The sequence below is a fragment of the Alternaria triticimaculans genome (assembly GCF_023758025.1).
Source record: "Alternaria triticimaculans strain BMP 0046 chromosome Unknown scaffold_1, whole genome shotgun sequence".
Classification (NCBI taxonomy): domain Eukaryota; kingdom Fungi; phylum Ascomycota; class Dothideomycetes; order Pleosporales; family Pleosporaceae; genus Alternaria; species Alternaria triticimaculans.
In genome coordinates, this window is record NW_026055958.1 from 2,781,316 (window position 1) to 2,800,929 (window position 19,614).

Sequence of the window (19,614 nt, forward strand, 5' to 3'; positions counted from 1 at the left end):
AGACGCGACTTTGCGCGATCCAACTACGCCGTTATCGATAAATGAAATTTTGGGCGGGGCCCAGGACAAGCACGGTCAGCCACAGAGCCATTCCGCTTCCAAGGCTGTCATGGGTTCGTACTACGACCCATAGGCGATGATCGACTAATTGGAGACTTCTTCGATACGCGTAGAGTGGTTATACAAGGATGCTTGCGTCACCTGAGTTGTACCTCATGCGGGGAAATTTTGAGCTAGATGTCTACAATGCGGTTCGTATGACCTCTTCTCGCAATTTCTCGGTAATGTATGCATCAGAGTGATATATGAGCCCAGGCGCAGTCTGTGCTGCCTGCGCGTTACCATGGACGATGAAGCACGAGATAGCATTTTTCTGTTATCGATAAGAATTTTTCTGGAAAACCCCGCCAAAACTTTGTGAGAGTCAGTGACCGAGCCCCTCGTACCTTCTGCTTTCATATACCCGTCCCTTTCCTTTCTTCTTCTTCTTTCTTTCCTTCTATCCCCTCTCTTTTTCACTTTCATCACACTCTTAGTACTTCAAGATGGCGACCGACAACTCCGATCCGATCCCTCCCCACAAGACGTTCGACACCATCCTGGTGCTCGACTTCGGCTCGCAGTACACGCATCTGATCACTCGCCGTCTCCGCGAATTCAATGTCTACTGTGAGATGCTGCCATGCACTACCAAGATCGCCGATCTGCCCTTCACCCCCAAGGGAGTCATTCTCTCTGGTGGCCCATACTCCGTCTACGAGGAAGGCGCTCCACACGTCGACCACGCCGTCTTCGATCTCGGCGTACCCATCCTCGGAATCTGCTACGGACTGCAAGAGATGGCATGGCACTTCGGAAAGAACGCCGGCGTAGTAGCTGGCGAGAAGAGGGAATACGGTCACGCCAACTTGAAGGTTGAGAGCCACGGCGGACACATGGACCAGCTGTTCAAGGACTTGGGCAACGACCTGGAGGTCTGGATGAGCCACGGCGACAAGCTGAGCAACATGCCTCAGGACTTCATGACGGTCGCGACAACCACCAATGCGCCGTTCGCGGGCATTGCGCACAAGACGAAGAAGTACTACGGTATTCAATTCCACCCCGAGGTCACACACACCAAGCAGGGCAAGGTTGTGCTCAAGAACTTCGCTGTCGACATTTGCGAGGCCAACACCAACTGGACCATGAGCAAATTCGTCGACCAGGAGATCACACGCATCAGGAAGCTGGTGGGCGACAAGGGACAGGTCATCGGTGCCGTTAGCGGTGGAGTCGATTCGACTGTCGCTGCAAAGCTGATGAAGGAGGCTATCGGCGACCGCTTCCACGCCGTCATGGTCGACAACGGTGTCCTCCGACTCAACGAGGCCGTTCAGGTCAAGAAGACACTCGACGAGGGCCTGGGTATCAACCTCACCGTCGTCGACGCGTCCGACCTCTTCCTCGACCGCCTGAAGGGTGTGACCGACGATCCCGAGAAGAAGCGCAAGATCATTGGAAACACCTTCATCGAGGTCTTCCAAAAGCAAGCCGATAAGATCAAGGCCGAAGCGCATGAATCTTCCAACGCTGGTGAGGTCGAGTGGCTCCTTCAGGGTACCCTGTATCCTGATGTCATCGAGTCGCTGTCCTTCAAGGGTCCTTCCCAAACCATCAAGACCCACCACAACGTCGGTGGTCTACCAAAGGACATGAAGCTCAAGGTGATCGAGCCCCTTCGCGAGCTGTTCAAGGATGAAGTTCGCGCGCTGGGCAAAGAGCTTGGTATTCCAGAGGACCTTGTTTGGCGCCACCCCTTCCCCGGCCCAGGTATCGCCATCCGCATTCTGGGTGAAGTCACACGCGAGCAAGTTCGTATTGCGCGTGAAGCGGATTACATCTTTATCGAAGAGATCAGGGCTGCGGGCCTATACAACAAGATCAGCCAGGCGTTTGCAGCGCTTATGCCCGTTAGGGCCGTGGGTGTCATGGGTGATAAGCGCGTTCACGAGCAGGTTATTGCTCTGAGGGCAGTTGAGACGAGTGACTTCATGACGGCTGATTGGTTCCCCTTCGATGGAGAGTTCCTAAAGCGGGTTAGCCGGAGGATCGTGAATGAGGTCAACGGCGTTTGCCGCGTGGTATATGACAGTAAGTTGACGAAAATTTCATCTGAGCGAGGCAACTACTAATAACTCTAGTCACCAGCAAGCCTCCGGGAACTATCGAGATGGAGTAGACATGCCGTCTGGCGGGCGCGAGTGTGGGCGCGCAAAGTAGATGTAGTCGGCAAACATGATTTTAGCAAAAAGGTTTTTAGACATTTGATACCCCGTATGAAGCAAGATGAAGCACAATACAACATTTCAATTTGACACCGAAGTGCTGCCAGATTGCTGTGTGGGAATTGTTGTGATGAAGAAGCTTGGAATGTCACATTTCAACGAGTCCACGGGTATCCCAGAAGTATACGTTGCACGCTACGGTATCAATTCGTAGATTCCAACCGCATTGTATCCTCCAGGCTATCACGTATATCCCTTTGGGCGAACGTGAGCTCAACCGCACTTCGTGGTGTTGAGGTGTGAATTTTCGTGCAAGATAGGTGATGGATGCCAAATACGCAAAACATAGCAAGAGTTCGGTACAGATCCACGTATATACCCCGAATTTACTTATGTACCCTGGAGCCTACTTTGACGTTAGGTCATCCACTCTGCATGTTTTTATTTTCATGTAGGCTCCAGAGTGTTCAATTTTTCCCTTGAATGAGATAAGTGTGGCGGTGCAATGGGTGGACTCCCGCGGGCGAGACGTCGATCTGGAGCTGGGACGGAAGGGACCCTTGCATGAGACAGCTCCCCAGTTACGCAACCCCAGCCAAATCTCGAAACCAACATACTTCACGCTCTGCCACGCGAAGTTACCAATAATTATAACGATGCGATGAATCGATCCTCATCCTCGGGCTCACGCGCCCGCCAATCCTCACAACAACCCACACCCCTCCGTCCCAGTTCCACGCGCCGCCCATCTTCGCGCCCTAGCCAAACCTCACGTTCCACATCCTTCGCACCTTCTCTCCGGCGGCGCACAACAGGCCAATCGATCTTGTCACTCGATATCGACAATGACGACCCCGAAGCCGCGGAAACAACACACGCCGACGCGGCCATCGTCGAAGAGATAGCCGAGATAAAGCGGTACGAGGACTTTACAACTATAGACTGGGTACAAGACGCCGCCCGCGAACAACTCCGACGCAAAGCGCGCCGGCGCGAAAGAGATAACATCGGCGTGCGAAAAGATGGGCGGACGGGCAAAGTGTTCCTAGGCCGGGGACGAGGGAAGTGGAGGAGGAAGATCGCAGAGGCATATGATGCGGGCCAAGCGTGGATTGTTGTCACGCTTGTCGGCGCAGCGATAGGACTCAACGCCGCATTTTTGAATATCGTGACAGAGTGGCTTAGCGATATCAAGCTAGGACATTGCACCACGGCTTTCTACCTCAACGAGAGTTTCTGCTGTTGGGGCGCTGAGGGAGGTTGCCCTGAATGGAAGCGCTGGAGTGGGTTCTGGCCTGTGAACTATGTACTTTACATGCTCTTCGCAGCGCTGTTCTCCTTCACGGCTGCCAGGTTGGTCAAGAGCTTTGCGCCGTATGCAGCTGGATCGGGGATATCGGAGATGAAGTGCATAATTGCGGGGTTCGTCATGAAAGGCTTCCTGGGCTTTACTACACTCTTCATTAAGTCGATTGGCTTGCCGCTTGCTATTGCGTCGGGACTGTCGGTCGGCAAAGAAGGGCCTAGTGTGCATTACGCTGTCTGCACGGGCAATGTGATCAGTAGGTTCTTCGACAAGTACAGGAGGAATGCGGCCAAGACGAGGGAGATACTATGTGCGAGCGCAGCAGCCGGTGTAGGAGTGGCTTTTGGAAGTCCGATCGGAGGTGTGCTTTTCTCGCTAGAGGAGATGAGCAACCAGTTCCCACTCAAGACCCTCTGGCGGAGTTATTTCTGTGCGCTGGTCGCTACAGCTGTTCTTGCCGTATGTTCAAGAACCGGAGATACTATGACTCAACGCTGATGTACACCAGGCTATGAACCCCTTCCGAACGGGTCAGCTCGTTATGTTTAACGTCTCCTACGACCGCTCCTGGCACTTCTTCGAAACTCTCTTCTATATCATCATTGGTATCTTCGGCGGTCTCTACGGCGCTTTTGTCATCAAGTGGAACCTCAAGATGCAGGTATTTCGCAAGAAGTACCTTTCTGCATACCCCATCACAGAAGCTGTCACTCTCGCTGTCATCACCGGCGTGATTTGCTACCCGAACATGTTCTTGAGGATTGATATGACTGAGAGTATGGAGATACTGTTTCAAGAGTGTGAGGGCGACAAGGACTACGATCAGCTTTGTGACGCGAATCATCGCTGGCACAATGTCACGACACTTGCTATTGCCACAGTGCTACGGACGCTGTTGGTAGTCATCTCGTTCGGGTGCAAAGTGCCGGCTGGTATCTTTGTGCCTAGTATGGCTATCGGTGCAGCATTCGGTCGTATGGTCGGCATCTGCGTCCAGGCTTTACACGAGTCTTTCCCCGGCTCAGCCTTTTTCTCGGCCTGCGACCCAGATGGACCGTGTATTACGCCTGGCACCTACGCCTTCCTTGGCGCAGCAGCAGCACTTAGTGGCATCATGCATATCACCGTCAGCGTCGTGGTCATCATGTTCGAGATCACTGGCGCATTGACATACATTCTTCCCACTATGATAGTCGTCGGCGTCACGAAAGCGGTCAGTGAACGTTTCGGCCATGGCGGAATCGCAGACCGCATGATTTACTTGAACGGCTACCCGTTCCTCGACAGCAAAGAAGAACACACGTTTGGTGTTCCAGTCAGTCAAGTCATGGCAAGCCGCGTAGTCTGTCTGCCAGCCTCAGGCATGGAACTTCGACAAATGGAACGTCTAATGAACGAAAACGCATACCAAGGCTACCCCATCGTGGAAGATATGAAGACAAAGACCCTGATCGGTTACATCGGGCGCACAGAACTTCGTTATGCGATCGATCGCGCGAAGATTGAGCAACAGGCCCCAGGTCACGCGAAGTGCTACTTCTCATTATCCTCGTCTGCTAGCAACCCAGGGTCCAGAAGTGCAAGCGGCACGGGTCCACCAGCACCGAACACGACAATCGACTCTATACCCACTACTTCGTCTCAAACTTCACTCGATTTCACGCGCTACATTGATCCAACACCGCTTTCAGTCCACCCTCGCCTTCCCCTCGAAACGGTTATGGAACTCTTCAAGAAGATGGGACCGCGTGTCATACTGATTGAGTACCGCGGCCGTCTGACTGGTCTTGTCACCATCAAGGATTGTCTCAAATACCAGTTCAAAGTAGAGGCCGGAGGGGCACATGGTGGTGGAGCAGGCAATGGCGATGAGGGCATGGAGAAGTTAGCTGGATGGGGGAAGGCTGTGGTCAATTGGGGGAGAAGGAAGGTTGGGTTGAAGGAGGTGGGAGAGGTTAGGCTGGCAAGTCCTACCACTGCGACTGCCAGGGATGAGCGAGATGAGAGACGGGCCAGTGGCCATGATGAAAGAGGGGATGGAGCATTCGCGGTGGGGGACGACGATGACGATGATAACGAAGACGGTAGGAGAAGTACGGATGTGGAGCTGGAAGACCGAAGTAGAGATAGATAGCGTTTATTCCCGAACCAGAGTCTCGCCGTTTGCATCCTGAAACTCCCATGCCCGCCTTTCGTACCTGAGATGAAAGGAGCGGGTGGGCTAGCCTAGAAAGTGGAGCCAACCTTAGCTTACTTTGCACGTGGTGAGCTGTCATTGCTTGTCGCCATTCGCCGCTGCCTATGTGGGAGAAAGTGGCTGCTGGACGTGCAAAAAGCCAACATTGCAACAGCATCCGCAAACGACGCGTCCCCAACCGTTACCACGATTTCCACGCCTTGTGTTGCACTGCATGACCCCGAATTGAGGAGCCAATCAGACGCTGATCACTCCGCTTCCCCTGCCGCTCCCACTAGTCAGGATAAGCGTGTGACGGCCGTGCGCGTCGACTTCGCGTACGCCTACTCAGGAAATATACTGAGACAAAGGCACCACCATCACCGCCGGCGCACCGAGTCCCTCGTGAGAAACAGCAATCACTCCGCCTTCCGTCCGTCGCTACTCCGCTCGAAGCGCAAACCACATGTCTTCATAGCGACACACGCGATAAACAATCAACATGGAGGGACCCTTGAACCCAGGGGCGCCCAACGGCAGCATACGCACACCCAGCCCCTCGCCACCCTCGATAGACCCCCAGCTCATCGTCGACCACCTGGAAAAGGTACTTGACGTCAGTCTGGGCGCCTCCAAGGAAGATCTTTTTGCACCCGGTAGTCTGCTCTCGAGCGCCAAGCTGCAGGACACGCTGCAACGATGCGCCCGCTTCGCCTCCGAGGGGCAGTCCGCGCTCTACGTTGTGAAAGACCGAGCCGATGAAGCCCGCATCGATGGCCTGGATGGAGCAAACGGCAGGTACCCTTCTGACGGGGAAGGAACCTCCAGACTGACACAAGCAGCAGGGGCGACCCAGCGCTTCACCTACACCATTTCGACTGAGATTACCGCTTCTCCTACCTGCGCAGCATTTGTTGTTATTTCGAAGCGACCGATACCCATAGACCCCGCGATACCCCTTAGCCAGCAGGTCCTTATACAGACGCTGCCCGGTTTTATACTTTCTAATAACGCTTCTTCGCCCGACGGCACTCCCTATGAGTTTCTTCGTTCTCTCATTCAGTCTGCGGTCGAGCCGTACTTTGACACCTACACCAAGAGCACGCGCGACCTGGCGGGGAAATACAGCAAGGGCGATAATGATGCGAGGACGGGTATTTCGGCGACACGGAAGAAGATTGCGGAACTGGCCGTCAGTCTGGGCAATCTGGAGCAGAATGTTGAGATTCCGGAGCTGCTTCTGCCTCTCCACCCGCTCATCCAGAGTGCGCTCGACGATGCTGCCCAGCACAACGTGAAGCCCTCCCCAGAACTCATTCCCCCTGGCATTGTTCAAGACAGCAGCTTCCTTAACGGATTGCAGTCGACGGTTAACGGATGGATCAAGTCGATACAGACAATTACAAAGACATCCCGAGATGTATCAACTGGGACTGCAGCGCAAGAGATCAATTTCTGGATCTCTATGGAGTCAAGGCTGCAGGACATTGAGACTCAACTGGGCAGTCCCGGTGTTAGGCTCACTCTGGACGTGCTGAAGAATGCGAAACGTTTCCAAGCGACGGTCAGCTTCAGCGCAGATACCGGACTCAAGGAGAGTACAGATCTGGTCCAGAAGTACAACCAGCTGATGCGCGAATTTCCCCTCGACCAGCTGCTATCTTCGACCTCACTACAAGCAGTACAGGAAGCGATACAGGCCATTTTCAGCCACATGAACAAGAAGCTTCGCATTTGCCCCTACCCCGTCCGCCGAGCGCTTCCTCTCGTGGAGGCTATCTCTGGTGACCTCGACAAGCAACTGCACAATCTGCTACACGGCAAGACACTCATGCACATGGACTACCCTGAATTCCAGGCGATCATGGCTGTCGCTGAGAGCATCTGGCGCACATGGGAGGAAAACGTAAAGGAATTCACTAATGTTGCTCGTGAGGTGACCAGGCGAAGGAACGAGAAGTTCATCCCGATCAAGATTGCAGCTAGGCACAAGGAGACGGAGGAGCGCATTCGCTACATTACAACGTTCCGCAAGAACCACGAGCAGCTTCAGCGAACCATCGTTAATGTCCTGGGTTCGCAATCTTCCTTATCCGAGAGCGCTCCCGCCAAGGAGGCGGTCATCATCGAGGAGATCGGTGATGTTGACGCCGTCAAAGAAGTCAAGGAGGCTTACGATGTGCTCAAGGACGTCGATGTCCTGGATGTCTCTCCTGAAGGCACACGGCTTTTCGAGCAAGCAGAGCAGAAGTATAACGAGCGTACTTCCCGTGTCGAGAACTCCATCATCGCTAGGTTGCGAGACCGTCTTGGTACCGCCAAGACCGCCAGTGAGATGTTCCGCGTCTTCTCCAAGTTCAATCCGCTTTTTGTGCGACCTAAGATTCGGGGAGCCATTTCCGAATACCAGACTCAGCTCATTGAGAATGTCAAGCAGGATATCTTGGCACTTCACGAGCGCTTCAAGCGCCAGTACGGTAATTCGGAAGCTCATGCCATGGCGCAGCTTCGCGATTTCCCTCCGGTCTCCGGTGCTGTTATCTGGGCTCGACAAATTGAAACACAGCTGGAGAGCTACATGGGCAAGGTCGAAGATATCCTCGGTAAGGACTGGGCGCTACATGCTGAAGGTCAAAAGCTCCAGGCTGAGAGCAGCATGTTCAAGAAGAAGCTCGACACCAGGCCGATCTTTGAGTCATGGCTTCAGGAAGTGGCGAGGAGGAAACTTCAGATCTCAGGACGCCTCTTCCTTGTCAGCAGGAACCGTGCCGCAGGAAACATCTTGGAGCTGAACGTCAACTTTGACGCGCAAGTCATTGCGCTGTTCAAGGAAGTTCGTAACCTGACATGGCGCGGCTACCAAGTGCCTCACGGCATCAACAACATCTCGAAAGAGGCCAAGCGTGTCTACCCCTACGCAGTCAGCTTAATGGAGAGTGTCCGCACGTACACCCAGACTCTGCGCTCGATTTCTGAGATTGGCGGAGTTGCGCTCTTACTCAACAACTACGTTAACGAGGTTCAAGCGCTTGTCGGCAAAGGTGTTCCCCTCAAGTGGGAGTCTTTTGTTCATGCTTACGATCTTCATGTCCGACAATCTGGTTTCCCTGTTGGCGGTGGTAGCGTCCGTAGTGAGAGCAAGCATGTTCAATTCGTACGTGACTTCGCAGCTACAACATCACTACTTCAACTCAAGGTTGCAACGCTCATCAACATCAACGCTGCGATTGAGAAATCGCTCAAGGATTTGGAGACATGTCCTTACACCAAGGAAGCCTTCCAACAGAACCTCGAAACTATCCAGAAGTCCATCGATCAGCTCAACCTTGAGAGCTACGCCAATCTTGACTCTTGGGTTTCTGATATGAATGCGCGCATCGAATCGATTTTGCTGGTCCGTCTCAGCCGAGCTATTGCATTGTGGATTGAGGTCTTCAATAATGTAGACGAGGAAGATCGAACTCGACGCCCAGTCAGTGAAGTTGTCTCGACGGAGGCACCAGAAGTCAAGCCGACTCTGGCGCGATTGACTCTTGAGATTACTATGCGCAACCAGGTCATTTACCTCAGCCCTCCGGTAGAATACGCCCGTGCAAGCTGGCTTGAGCAACTACAGCAATGGCTCGCCATCATTTGCACTCTTCAGAAGATCAAGGCTTCACGATACGAGATCCGACTTGAAGCGACCAACGACACCTCTGCCAGCCAGTTCTCTGACTTGCCAAGCCGGTGCACCGACTCGCTTATTGAAGTCTATGGCGCTGTCGAAGGCAAGCTCCGTGACATCTCATCATACGTGGATGAGTGGCTCCAGTTCCAATCTCTATGGGATCTGCAGTCAGACCATGTCTACGACATCCTTGGCGAAGATCTTTCACGATGGCTACAACTACTCCAGGAAATTCGTAAAACTCGCGCTACCTTCGACAACTCTGACATCAGTCGCCAGTTTGGCTATGTCACTGTCGACTACGACCAAGTGCAGGTCAAGGTCAACGCCAAGTACGACCAATGGCAGCAGGAAATCCTCACCAAGTTTGCCAGTAGGCTTGGTCAGCGCATGAACGACGTTTATGTGCAGATAGAGAAGGCACGTAAGGATCTTGAAATGCAGACCCTGGAGGCCTCATCCACCGCTCAGGCTGTCTCTTTTATTACAACAGTACAGCAATGCAAGAGGAAGGTTCTCGAATGGGAGCCAGAGATGTCCACTTTCCGTCAAGGTCAAGCAACTCTGGCTCGCCAGCGTTACCAGTTCCCGTCCGACTGGCTGCAGATGGAACAGATCGACCATGAATGGCAGACGCTGAACGAGGTTCTGGAGAGGAAGACCAAGATTGCGAACGATCAAGCTGACGCGCTGCGCGCCAAGATTGGCGCGGAGGACAAAGTTGTCAGCCAGAAGATTGTGAACATCACAGGAGAGTGGGCAGAGGACAAGCCTGTTGCAGGAAACCTGGCGCCAGCTGAAGCCTCAGCCATTCTGGCCAAGTTCGACCAGAAGCTTAGCCAGCTTCAGAACGAGTCCAGCAACATCTCGAAGGCCAAGGAAGCTCTTGGACTACCACCATCTCCAGAAAACGCACTTGAGACCCTGCTGGAGGAAGTGCAAGACTTCAAATCCGTCTGGTCTGCGCTTGGCACCATCTGGGCCAGCATCGACGACCTTCGTGAGGTCTTGTGGACCAGCATTCAGCCTCGCAAGCTGCGACAGAACCTTGACAACTTGCTCAAGATGACCAAGGACATGCCCAGCCGGATGCGCCAGTACCAGGCTTTCGAATTCGTTCAGACTACCCTGAAGCAACTTCTCAAAGAAAACACGATTCTTGCAGAACTGCGCTCTGATGCCGTCAAGGAGCGCCATTGGGTCAAGATTTTCAAGAACCTGAGGCCACAGAAGCGATACTCCGCCATCTCCATGACACTCGGTGATGTCTGGGACCTTAAGCTCGGCCCTAGCGAAAAGATCATTCGCGATGTCATTACTCAAGCAGCGGGCGAGATGGCACTTGAGGAGTTCATCAAGCAGGTCCGCGAGACTTGGCAGAACTACTCTTTGGAGCTCGTCAACTACCAGAACAAGTGCCGTCTTATCAGGGGATGGGACGACCTGTTCGCTAAGTGCAGCGAAAACCTCAACTCACTGCAGGCTATGCGCCACTCGCCTTACTACAAGGAGTTCGAGGAAGAGGCGTCTTCTTGGGAGGACAAGCTCAATCGCGTGCATGTTCTGTTCGATGTATGGATCGATGTGCAACGTCAATGGGTCTACCTGGAGGGCGTGTTCACTGGTAACGCTGACATCAAGCACCTGCTCCCCATGGAGTCGGCTCGTTTCCAGAACATCAACTCTGAGTTCTTGTCAGTCATGAAAAAGGTCTCGCGACAGCCTTTCGTGCTCGAAGTCCTCAACATCTCTGGTGTGCAGAAGTCGTTGGAACGCCTCGCCGAGCTATTGAACAAGATCCAGAAGGCACTCGGAGAGTATCTGGAGCGAGAGCGTGTATCCTTCCCTCGCTTCTACTTCGTTGGTGACGAGGATCTACTGGAAATAATTGGTAACAGTAACGATGTTATGCGTATTGCCAAACATCTGCGAAAGATGTTTGCTGGTATCTCTGGACTTATCACAGATGAGGACGGCGTCATTCAAGGATTCACGTCCAAGGAAGGAGAGGAGGTTACGCTTCGCAAAGAAATCTCGCTCGTTAAGACACCCAGGATTAACGAATGGCTCGGCGCCCTTGAAGCCAACATGAAGACTACCCTGGCCGAGTTGACTTTCGAAGCTTACGAAGAGTTCGCTCAACTCATTGAGCCTGATGCGATGGACCCTGAAGCTTTCACCAACTACATCGCCAAGTACCCAACGCAGGTGGTCGTCCTCGGAACGCAGATCGCTTGGACCCATGCTGTAGAGAAGTCTCTTTCTGAAGAAGGCACGACCTTGCCTCAGTTGTACGAGAAGCAAGTAAACGTCTTGAAGCTCCTCGCTACCGCTGTTCTGGGCGACCTTGAACCCATTCAGCGTCGCAAGTGCGAGGACCTCATTACTGAGTTCGTTCACCAGCGAGACGTCATCCACAAGCTTGACAAGGTTGGCGCACGCTCTCCTACCCATCACATGTGGCTACTATGCATGCGATACATGTATGAGCCCGGCAATGATCTCTTGCAGCGATTGAGGATCAAGATGGCAAATGCCGTTCTCGACTACGGTTTCGAGTACCTGGGTGTTGCCGATCGCCTTGTGCGCACACCTCTTACCGACCGCTGTTTCCTCACCCTCACCCAGGCGCTTTGTCAGCGACTTGGTGGTTCGCCATACGGTCCTGCTGGTACTGGTAAAACCGAGTCGGTCAAAGCTCTTGGTGTCCAGCTTGGACGCTTTACCCTTGTGTTCTGTTGTGACGACACTTTCGACTTCCAAGCTATGGGTCGTATCTTCCTTGGTATTTGCCAGGTTGGAGCCTGGGGTTGTTTCGACGAGTTCAACCGTCTGGAAGAGCGTATCCTGTCGGCTGTGTCTCAGCAGATTCAAAACATTCAGCTGGGTCTCAAGAAGGGCGCTGAAGACGACAAGTCTCAGATCGAGCTTATTGGTCGTCAACTGAAGGTCAACGGTAACACTGGAGTCTTCATCACCATGAACCCTGGTTATGCAGGTCGATCGAATTTGCCCGACAATCTCAAGAAGCTCTTCCGAAGCGTGGCCATGTCCAAGCCCGACAAGGAGCTTATCGCCGAAGTCATGCTGTACTCCCAAGGTTTCTCGCAAGCGAAAGAGCTGTCGAAGCAGGTCGTACCGTTCTTCGACAAGTGCTCAGCTGGTCTATCCAAGCAGGCTCATTACGACTTTGGTCTGCGTGCACTGAAGAGTGTGCTCGTCAGCTCTGGTGGATTGAAGCGAGCCCGCATCGCCGCTCAGCAAGACTCTCAGACTCTGGATGAAGCCAGCATGGAGCCTCAAATCATCATCCAGAGCTTACGCGAAACAATGGCACCGAAGCTTATCCGCTCTGATGTCGAGCTCTTGATGGCCATTCAAGAGGAGGCTTTCCCTGGTGTGGAATACATCCCTGCGCCTCTCGACAAGTTGACCGAAGCTATCCACAAGTGCGCCGCGGAGTCGAAGCTCGTGGTCAGCGATTCCTGGTTGACCAAGATCATTCAACTTTACCAGATTCAGAAGCTGCACCACGGTGTCATGATGGTCGGTTCTTCCGGATCTGGAAAAACTGCTGCCTGGAGGACGCTTCTCTCTGCCCTTCAAGCCGTGGAGGGAGTGGAAGGCGTCTGTCACGTCATCGATCCCAAAGTCATGTCAAAGGAACAGCTTTACGGAACTCTCGACAGCACCACACGCGAGTGGACCGATGGTCTTTTCACAAGCATACTGCGTAAGATCGTCGACAACCTTCGTGGTGAAGACACTAAGCGTCACTGGATCGTATTTGATGGTGATGTTGACCCTGAGTGGGTCGAGAACTTGAACTCAGTGCTTGACGATAACAAGCTTCTCACCCTGCCAAACGGAGAGCGTCTCAACTTGCCATCCAACGTTCGCATCATGTTTGAAGTTGAGACTCTCAAGTACGCCACACTGGCTACCGTCTCCCGTTGCGGTATGGTCTGGTTCAGCGACGATACTGTGGAGGTCGATATGATGATTAAGAACTACATCGAACATCTCAAGACTACACCATTCGAAGACCTCGAAGACGATTCGGTCGCTCCAGGTCAGATGTCGCAGAAGACGATGACGACACAAGGTCTCATCGCCGACTTCTTGCACATCAAGCTCACCCAGGACCGATTCATTGAGAAGGCTCTCAGCATGGCTAGGAAGTTCAAGCATATCATGGAGTACACCGACATCCGTGCGCTCAACACACTGTTCTCTCTGCTCAACAAAGCATGCCGCAATGTTCTGGAGTACAATGTGCAGCACCCGGACTTTTCCCTTGAGGATGACAAGATGGAGACTTATCTCGCGAAGAAGTTGCTCGTAGCCTTGGTCTGGGCTTTGGTCGGTGATTGCCCTCTTATGGAGCGTAAGCAGTTTGGAGATCTCATCGCTGGTCTTACTGACGTTGAACTCCCCGCCCTCAACGAGACCACTTCGCTCATCGATTACGATGTCAAGCCTGACAAGCCAGAGTGGGACACATGGCAGAGCCAGGTACCGAACGTCGAAGTCAACACCCATTCCGTTACTCAAACCGACGTGGTTATTCCCACGTTGGACACGGTTCGCCACGAGGATGTTCTCTACTCCTGGCTTGCGGAGCACAAGCCCCTACTCCTTTGCGGTCCTCCAGGTTCTGGAAAGACCATGACCTTGTTCAGCGCACTTCGAAAGCTACCCAACATGCAGGTTGTTGGTCTCAACTTTTCCAGTGCCACTACCCCGGATCTTCTCATCAAGACGTTCGAACAGTACTGTGAATACAAGAAGACTCTTAACGGCGTGCAACTTACTCCCACTCAAGTTGGTCGCTGGCTCGTCATTTTCTGCGACGAGATCAACTTGCCAGCACCCGACAAGTACGGTACTCAACGAGCTATCTCCTTCCTGCGACAGCTTGTCGAGCACAATGGTTTCTGGAGGACATCTGACAAGACTTGGGTTACACTCGATCGCATTCAATTCGTTGGTGCCTGTAACCCTCCCACCGATGCTGGACGTACGCCTATGGGCCTCAGGTTCTTACGCCACGCTCCGCTCATCATGGTCGATTACCCTGGACAGCAATCTCTTCTTCAGATTTACGGCACCTTCAATACCGCCGTACTCAAAATTATCCCGACTCTGCGAGGTTACGCAGACGCTCTTACGAGGGCTATGGTGCAGCTATATGCGGAGTCACAAAAGCGCTTCACACCGGATATCCAGCCACATTACGTTTACTCTCCTCGTGAGCTTACTCGATGGGTACGTGGTATCTACGAGGCACTACGACCACTTGAGACATTGCCGATCGAAGGCCTCGTTCGTATCTGGGCACACGAGGCACTCCGCCTGTTCCAGGATCGTCTTATCGCAGAGGAAGAGAGGCAATGGACTGAAGAGTGCGTCCACCGTATTGCGGCTGAACACTTCCCTACCATCGACGAAGAGAAGGCTCTTGGTGGCCCCATCCTCTTCTCCAACTGGCTGTCCAAGAACTACGTGCCGGTTGAGCGTGAGCAGCTTCGCGAGTTCGTCAAGGCTCGTCTCCGTACCTTCTGCGAAGAAGAAGTGGATGTGCCACTCATCCTATTCAACGACGTGCTCGAGCACGTACTTCGCATCGATCGTGTCTTCCGTCAACCACAAGGCCATCTCATCCTCATCGGTGTCAGTGGATCTGGAAAGACAACCCTGTCTCGCTTCGTGGCCTGGATGAACGGTCTGAGCGTCTACCAAATCAAGGTCCACGGAAAGTACTCAGGCGAAGACTTTGACGAAGACTTGCGTACCGTGCTTCGACGATGCGGTTGCAAGGGCGAAAAGATCTGCTTCATCATGGACGAAGCCAATGTTCTTGACTCCGGTTTCCTCGAGCGCATGAACACCCTCCTGGCCAACGCGGAGGTTCCTGGTCTGTTCGAAGGTGATGAGTACGCTTCCTTGCTTACTGCAATCAAGGAGGGTGCGCAGCGTCAAGGCATCATTCTCGACTCACAAGAAGAGCTGTACAAGTGGTTCACGGAACAAATCGTCAAGAATCTCCACGTGGTGTTCACCATGAACCCGCCTGAGGAGGGTCTTTCGTCGAAGGCAGCCACCAGTCCCGCTCTTTTCAACCGTTGCGTGCTCAACTGGTTCGGAGACTGGTCAGACCAGGCTCTTTACCAAGTCAGCTCGGAGCTCACACAATCGGTCGATCTCGACCGTGCCAACTATGTCGCACCGGATAGCATCCCCGTTGCTTATCGCGGACTCACCCTGCCGCCATCCCATCGCGAGAGTGTGGTCAATGCAATGGTTGCTGTACACCACTCACTACGCAGCAAGAACGCGAAGTTGCAGAAGACACAGAACCGGAAGATGTACCTTACCCCACGCCACTTCTTGGACTTCGTTGCGCAGTACGTCAAGCTTTACAACGAAAAGCGCGAAGACCTCGAGGAGCAGCAGCGCCATCTCAACGTCGGTCTTGAGAAGCTTCGCGAGACGTTCGACAAGGTTAAGGAATTGCGAGCAAGCCTTGCACAGAAGCAGACGCAGCTCACTAAGAAGGATGCAGAAGCGAACGAAAAGCTGCAACGTATGATTGCGGACCAGAACGAGGCGGAACAGAAGAAGGCTGGATCGATCAAGATGCAAGCTCAGCTTGCGAAGGACAAGGAGGAGATCCAGAAGCGACAAGAGGTGGTAGAACACGATTTGGCGGCTGCCGAGCCGGCTGTGGCGGAGGCACAGAAGAGTGTGCAGAACATCAAGCGACAGCATCTTACCGAAGTCCGATCTATGCAGAATCCTCCTGCTGGTGTCAAGCTCGCTTTGGAAGCCGTCTGCACGATTCTTGGACACAAGCCCGACAGCTGGAAGACTATCGTTTCCATCGTCAGGCGTGACGACTTCATCGCCAGTATCGTACAGTTCGACAACGAGAGGCAGATGACTGCAGGCCACCGCAGGAAGATGCAGAAGGAATATCTTTCCCAAGAAGACTTCACTTTCGAGAAGGTCAATCGCGCTTCCAAGGCTTGCGGTCCCCTTGTACAATGGGTATCTGCGCAAGTCACCTACTCCGACATCCTTGACCGCGTCGGTCCTCTACGTGCCGAAGTCGAGAACCTGCAAGTTGAGCTTCAGAAGACAGAGGAGGGCGCCAAGGAAACCCAGGTCCTCATCCAAAACCTCGAGGAGAGCATTGGCCGATACAAGACTGAGTACGCGGCTTTGATCAGTGAAACTCAGGCCATCAAGACGGAGATGGCGACCGTTCAGTTCAAGGTCGACCGCAGTGTCCGCCTTCTCGACAGCTTGTCCTCTGAACGCGTTCGATGGGAGGAGAGCAGCAAGTCTTTCGATTCTCAGATCGACACCATCGTTGGTGACGTCTTGGTTGCAGCTGCGTTCATCGCTTATGCCGGTTACTACGACCAACAGTACAGGAAAGCGCTTACAGAGGACTGGTACGATCACCTCAAACACTCCGGAATTAGCTTCAAGCCAACAAATCCATTCACGGAATATCTCTCGACTGCTGATGACCGCCTGAACTGGCAACACAATGGTCTGCCGGTCGACGACCTGTGCACCGAGAACGCCATCATCCTGCAGAGGTTCAACCGCTACCCGCTTATCATCGATCCTTCTGGCAGAACAACAGAGTTCTTGCAGAACGAATGCAAGGACCGCCGTCTCACGGTGACTAGCTTCTTGGATGATTCATTCACCAAACAACTTGAGAGTTCCCTGCGTTTCGGTAACCCAATCTTGATTCAGGATGCCGAACATCTGGATCCCATCCTTAACCACGTTCTCAACAAGGAGTACCAGAAAACTGGAGGTCGTGTGCTCATTCAACTCGGCAAGCAGGAGATCGACTTTTCGCCGTCTTTCCGCCTCTACCTGTCAACACGCGATCCTTCCGCCAACTTCGCTCCTGACATCTGCAGTCGTACCACGTTCGTCAACTTTACTGTCACGCAGAGCAGCTTGCAGACACAGACACTGAACGAAGTCCTCAAGTCCGAGCGACCTGATGTTGATGAGCGCCGATCCAACCTCATCAAGATGCAAGGAGAGTTCGCAGTCCATCTTCGTCAGCTTGAGAAGCGACTGCTTCAAGCTCTCAATGAGTCGCGCGGTAACATTCTGGACGACGACCGCGTCATCGAAACGCTCGAGACGCTCAAGAAGGAGGCCAAGGAGATTTCGGACAAGGTCTCCGAGACCGCTGGCGTTATGACAGAGGTCGAGAACATCACAAAGGAGTACACTGTTGTCGCTCGTTCTTGCTCAGCTATCTTCGCTGTGTTGGAGCAACTGCACCATCTCAACCACTTTTACCAGTTCTCGCTCCAGTACTTTACTCAGATCTTTGAGACTGTGCTGCGCAAGATTCGCAACTCCAACATCACTGGTCATGCTGCCCGTATTGAGCAGATCGTTACTGAGCTCTTCGTTGACGCATACCGCCGCACTTCGCTCTCCTTGCTCCAGAAGGACCGTGTTACGTTTGCTATGCTGCTCGTGCAAGCGGCGCCCTACAAGATGGACAAGGCACACATCGATCAGATCCTTGACCCCGACCTGAAGGGTATCGATGTGTCAACCGAGACAGAGCGCAAAGAGGAGGCCATGGAGCGTGCCAGCAAGATCCCGATGTTTAAGGAAGAGCTGCCAAAGATTGAAGAAAGCGCTTGGGATGCTTTCCTCAATGAAGAGATGGGAGAGCGACATGTACCGCAGGCTTGGCCAGAAGATCTTACCAAGTTCGACAAGCTACTACGAGCTCTCGTCTTGGTCAAGCTATTCCGTGTGGATCGCTTCGTACCCGCCGTCGAGCGCTTTGTCACTGAGGTGTTTGGCAAGGGCATCCTAGATGCCAGCGGTGATCTGGGCGATATTGTCAAGCAAGTCAACGCAGTAACCCCGGTGGCGCTCAGCTCCAGTCCTGGATTCGATGCAAGTTACAAGGTCGACAATCTTGTAGAGAGGGAGCAAGTCAGCTGCACAAACATTGCCATGGGTTCCAACGAAGGTGCCGCATCAGCCGACAAAGCCATCGCTAACGCCGCCACTACAGGCAACTGGGTACTTGTCAAGAACGTCCATCTCGCCCCACAATGGTTGCAATCGCTTGAGAAGCGTCTTGAAGCTCTCAAGCCCAACCCCGACTTCCGTCTCTTCCTGTCAATGGAGTCCAGCCCCAAGATTCCGGTCAACCTACTTCGCGCTTCTCGCGTCCTATCCTACGAGCAGCCTGCTGGAGTCCGTGCCAACATGAAAGACTCGCTCTCTTCGTTGGCCGAGAAGGCCACCAAGCCGCCGGTGGAGAAGGCACGTGTCTACCTCCTCTTGTCCTTCCTCCACGCAGTCATTCAAGAGCGCCTTCGCTACGCGCCGACTTTGGGATGGAAGGGCTTCTGGGAGTTCAATGACAGTGACTACGAATGCTGCAGTTTCATCATCGACACATGGGTCGACACCGTCGCACAAGGCCGATCTAACATCGCCCCTACCAAGATCCCATGGGAGATGCTCCGTTACCTCATCACAGAGATGTACGGCGGCAAGATCGACGACGCAGAAGACTGGCGCATTCTCGCTTCTCTCGTCGATGCTACTATGACACCAGCCGCCTTTGAGGACAACTTCAAAATCGTCAAGGATACCGAGCACAGCGAAGGTCTCGAACTACCTACCTCGACTAGCTGGAAGGACTTCATGGGCTGGGTCAATGACCTTCCCGAGCGCGAGCCGCCCACTTACCTTGGCTTGCCTGCCAATGCCGAGAAGCTGTTGCTGGTCGGTCAGGCCAATGCCATGGTTGGCGGTTTGAAGAGGGTGTTGGATATGTTGGATGAGGGCGAGCAGGTTATGGCTGAGGCGGAGACTGAGGTTGAGGGTTAGTGGTCTTATGACCTGTATTAGGCGTTCTCTAGATGAGTGTCGCGATTTTTCTTTATCTGTAGTTTCATTCGTTAGCTGGGGTTATAAGGCGTTTCAACTTGGGTTTCCGTGGTTCAAGGGACGGTTCGCTAGTTTACTGGTATACCCATAAATCTCATTGTTCAGAGTCTACTTGAGGCAAAAGCCCGTGTGAGTCCTTGATGTTGCTAATTGATAGGTCCGTGTAGTCTCCGCATCATCTCTGCTTTTACTGAGACGAGAAGTCTTCCAGCCCAGATAACACTCGTCA

The 19,614-nt window shown here is 53.3% G+C and overlaps 3 protein-coding genes across 3 annotated transcripts; all 3 read left to right on the forward strand.

Annotated features, from left to right (window-relative positions):
* Positions 1 to 545: 545 nt before the first annotated feature.
* GUA1 (GMP synthase (glutamine-hydrolyzing)) lies at positions 546 to 2,221 on the forward strand (the record flags this gene model as incomplete). The annotated part of the gene is made up of 2 exons (XM_049361569.1): positions 546 to 2,133; positions 2,184 to 2,221. The coding sequence occupies 2 exons, from the start codon at positions 546 to 548 to the stop codon at positions 2,219 to 2,221; spliced, it is 1,626 nt and encodes a 541-aa protein (XP_049226852.1).
* A 707-nt stretch (positions 2,222 to 2,928) lies between these two features.
* J4E78_000909 (uncharacterized protein) lies at positions 2,929 to 5,707 on the forward strand (the record flags this gene model as incomplete). The annotated part of the gene is made up of 2 exons (XM_049361570.1): positions 2,929 to 4,032; positions 4,082 to 5,707. 2 exons carry the CDS (start codon positions 2,929 to 2,931, stop codon positions 5,705 to 5,707), a joined length of 2,730 nt encoding a protein of 909 aa, XP_049226853.1.
* Positions 5,708 to 6,251: 544 nt separating this feature from the next.
* On the forward strand, positions 6,252 to 19,325 carry RO1 (Dynein heavy chain, cytoplasmic; the record flags this gene model as incomplete). The annotated part of the gene is made up of 1 exon (XM_049361571.1): positions 6,252 to 19,325. One exon carries the CDS (start codon positions 6,252 to 6,254, stop codon positions 19,323 to 19,325), a length of 13,074 nt encoding a protein of 4,357 aa, XP_049226854.1.
* Positions 19,326 to 19,614: the final 289 nt, after the last annotated feature.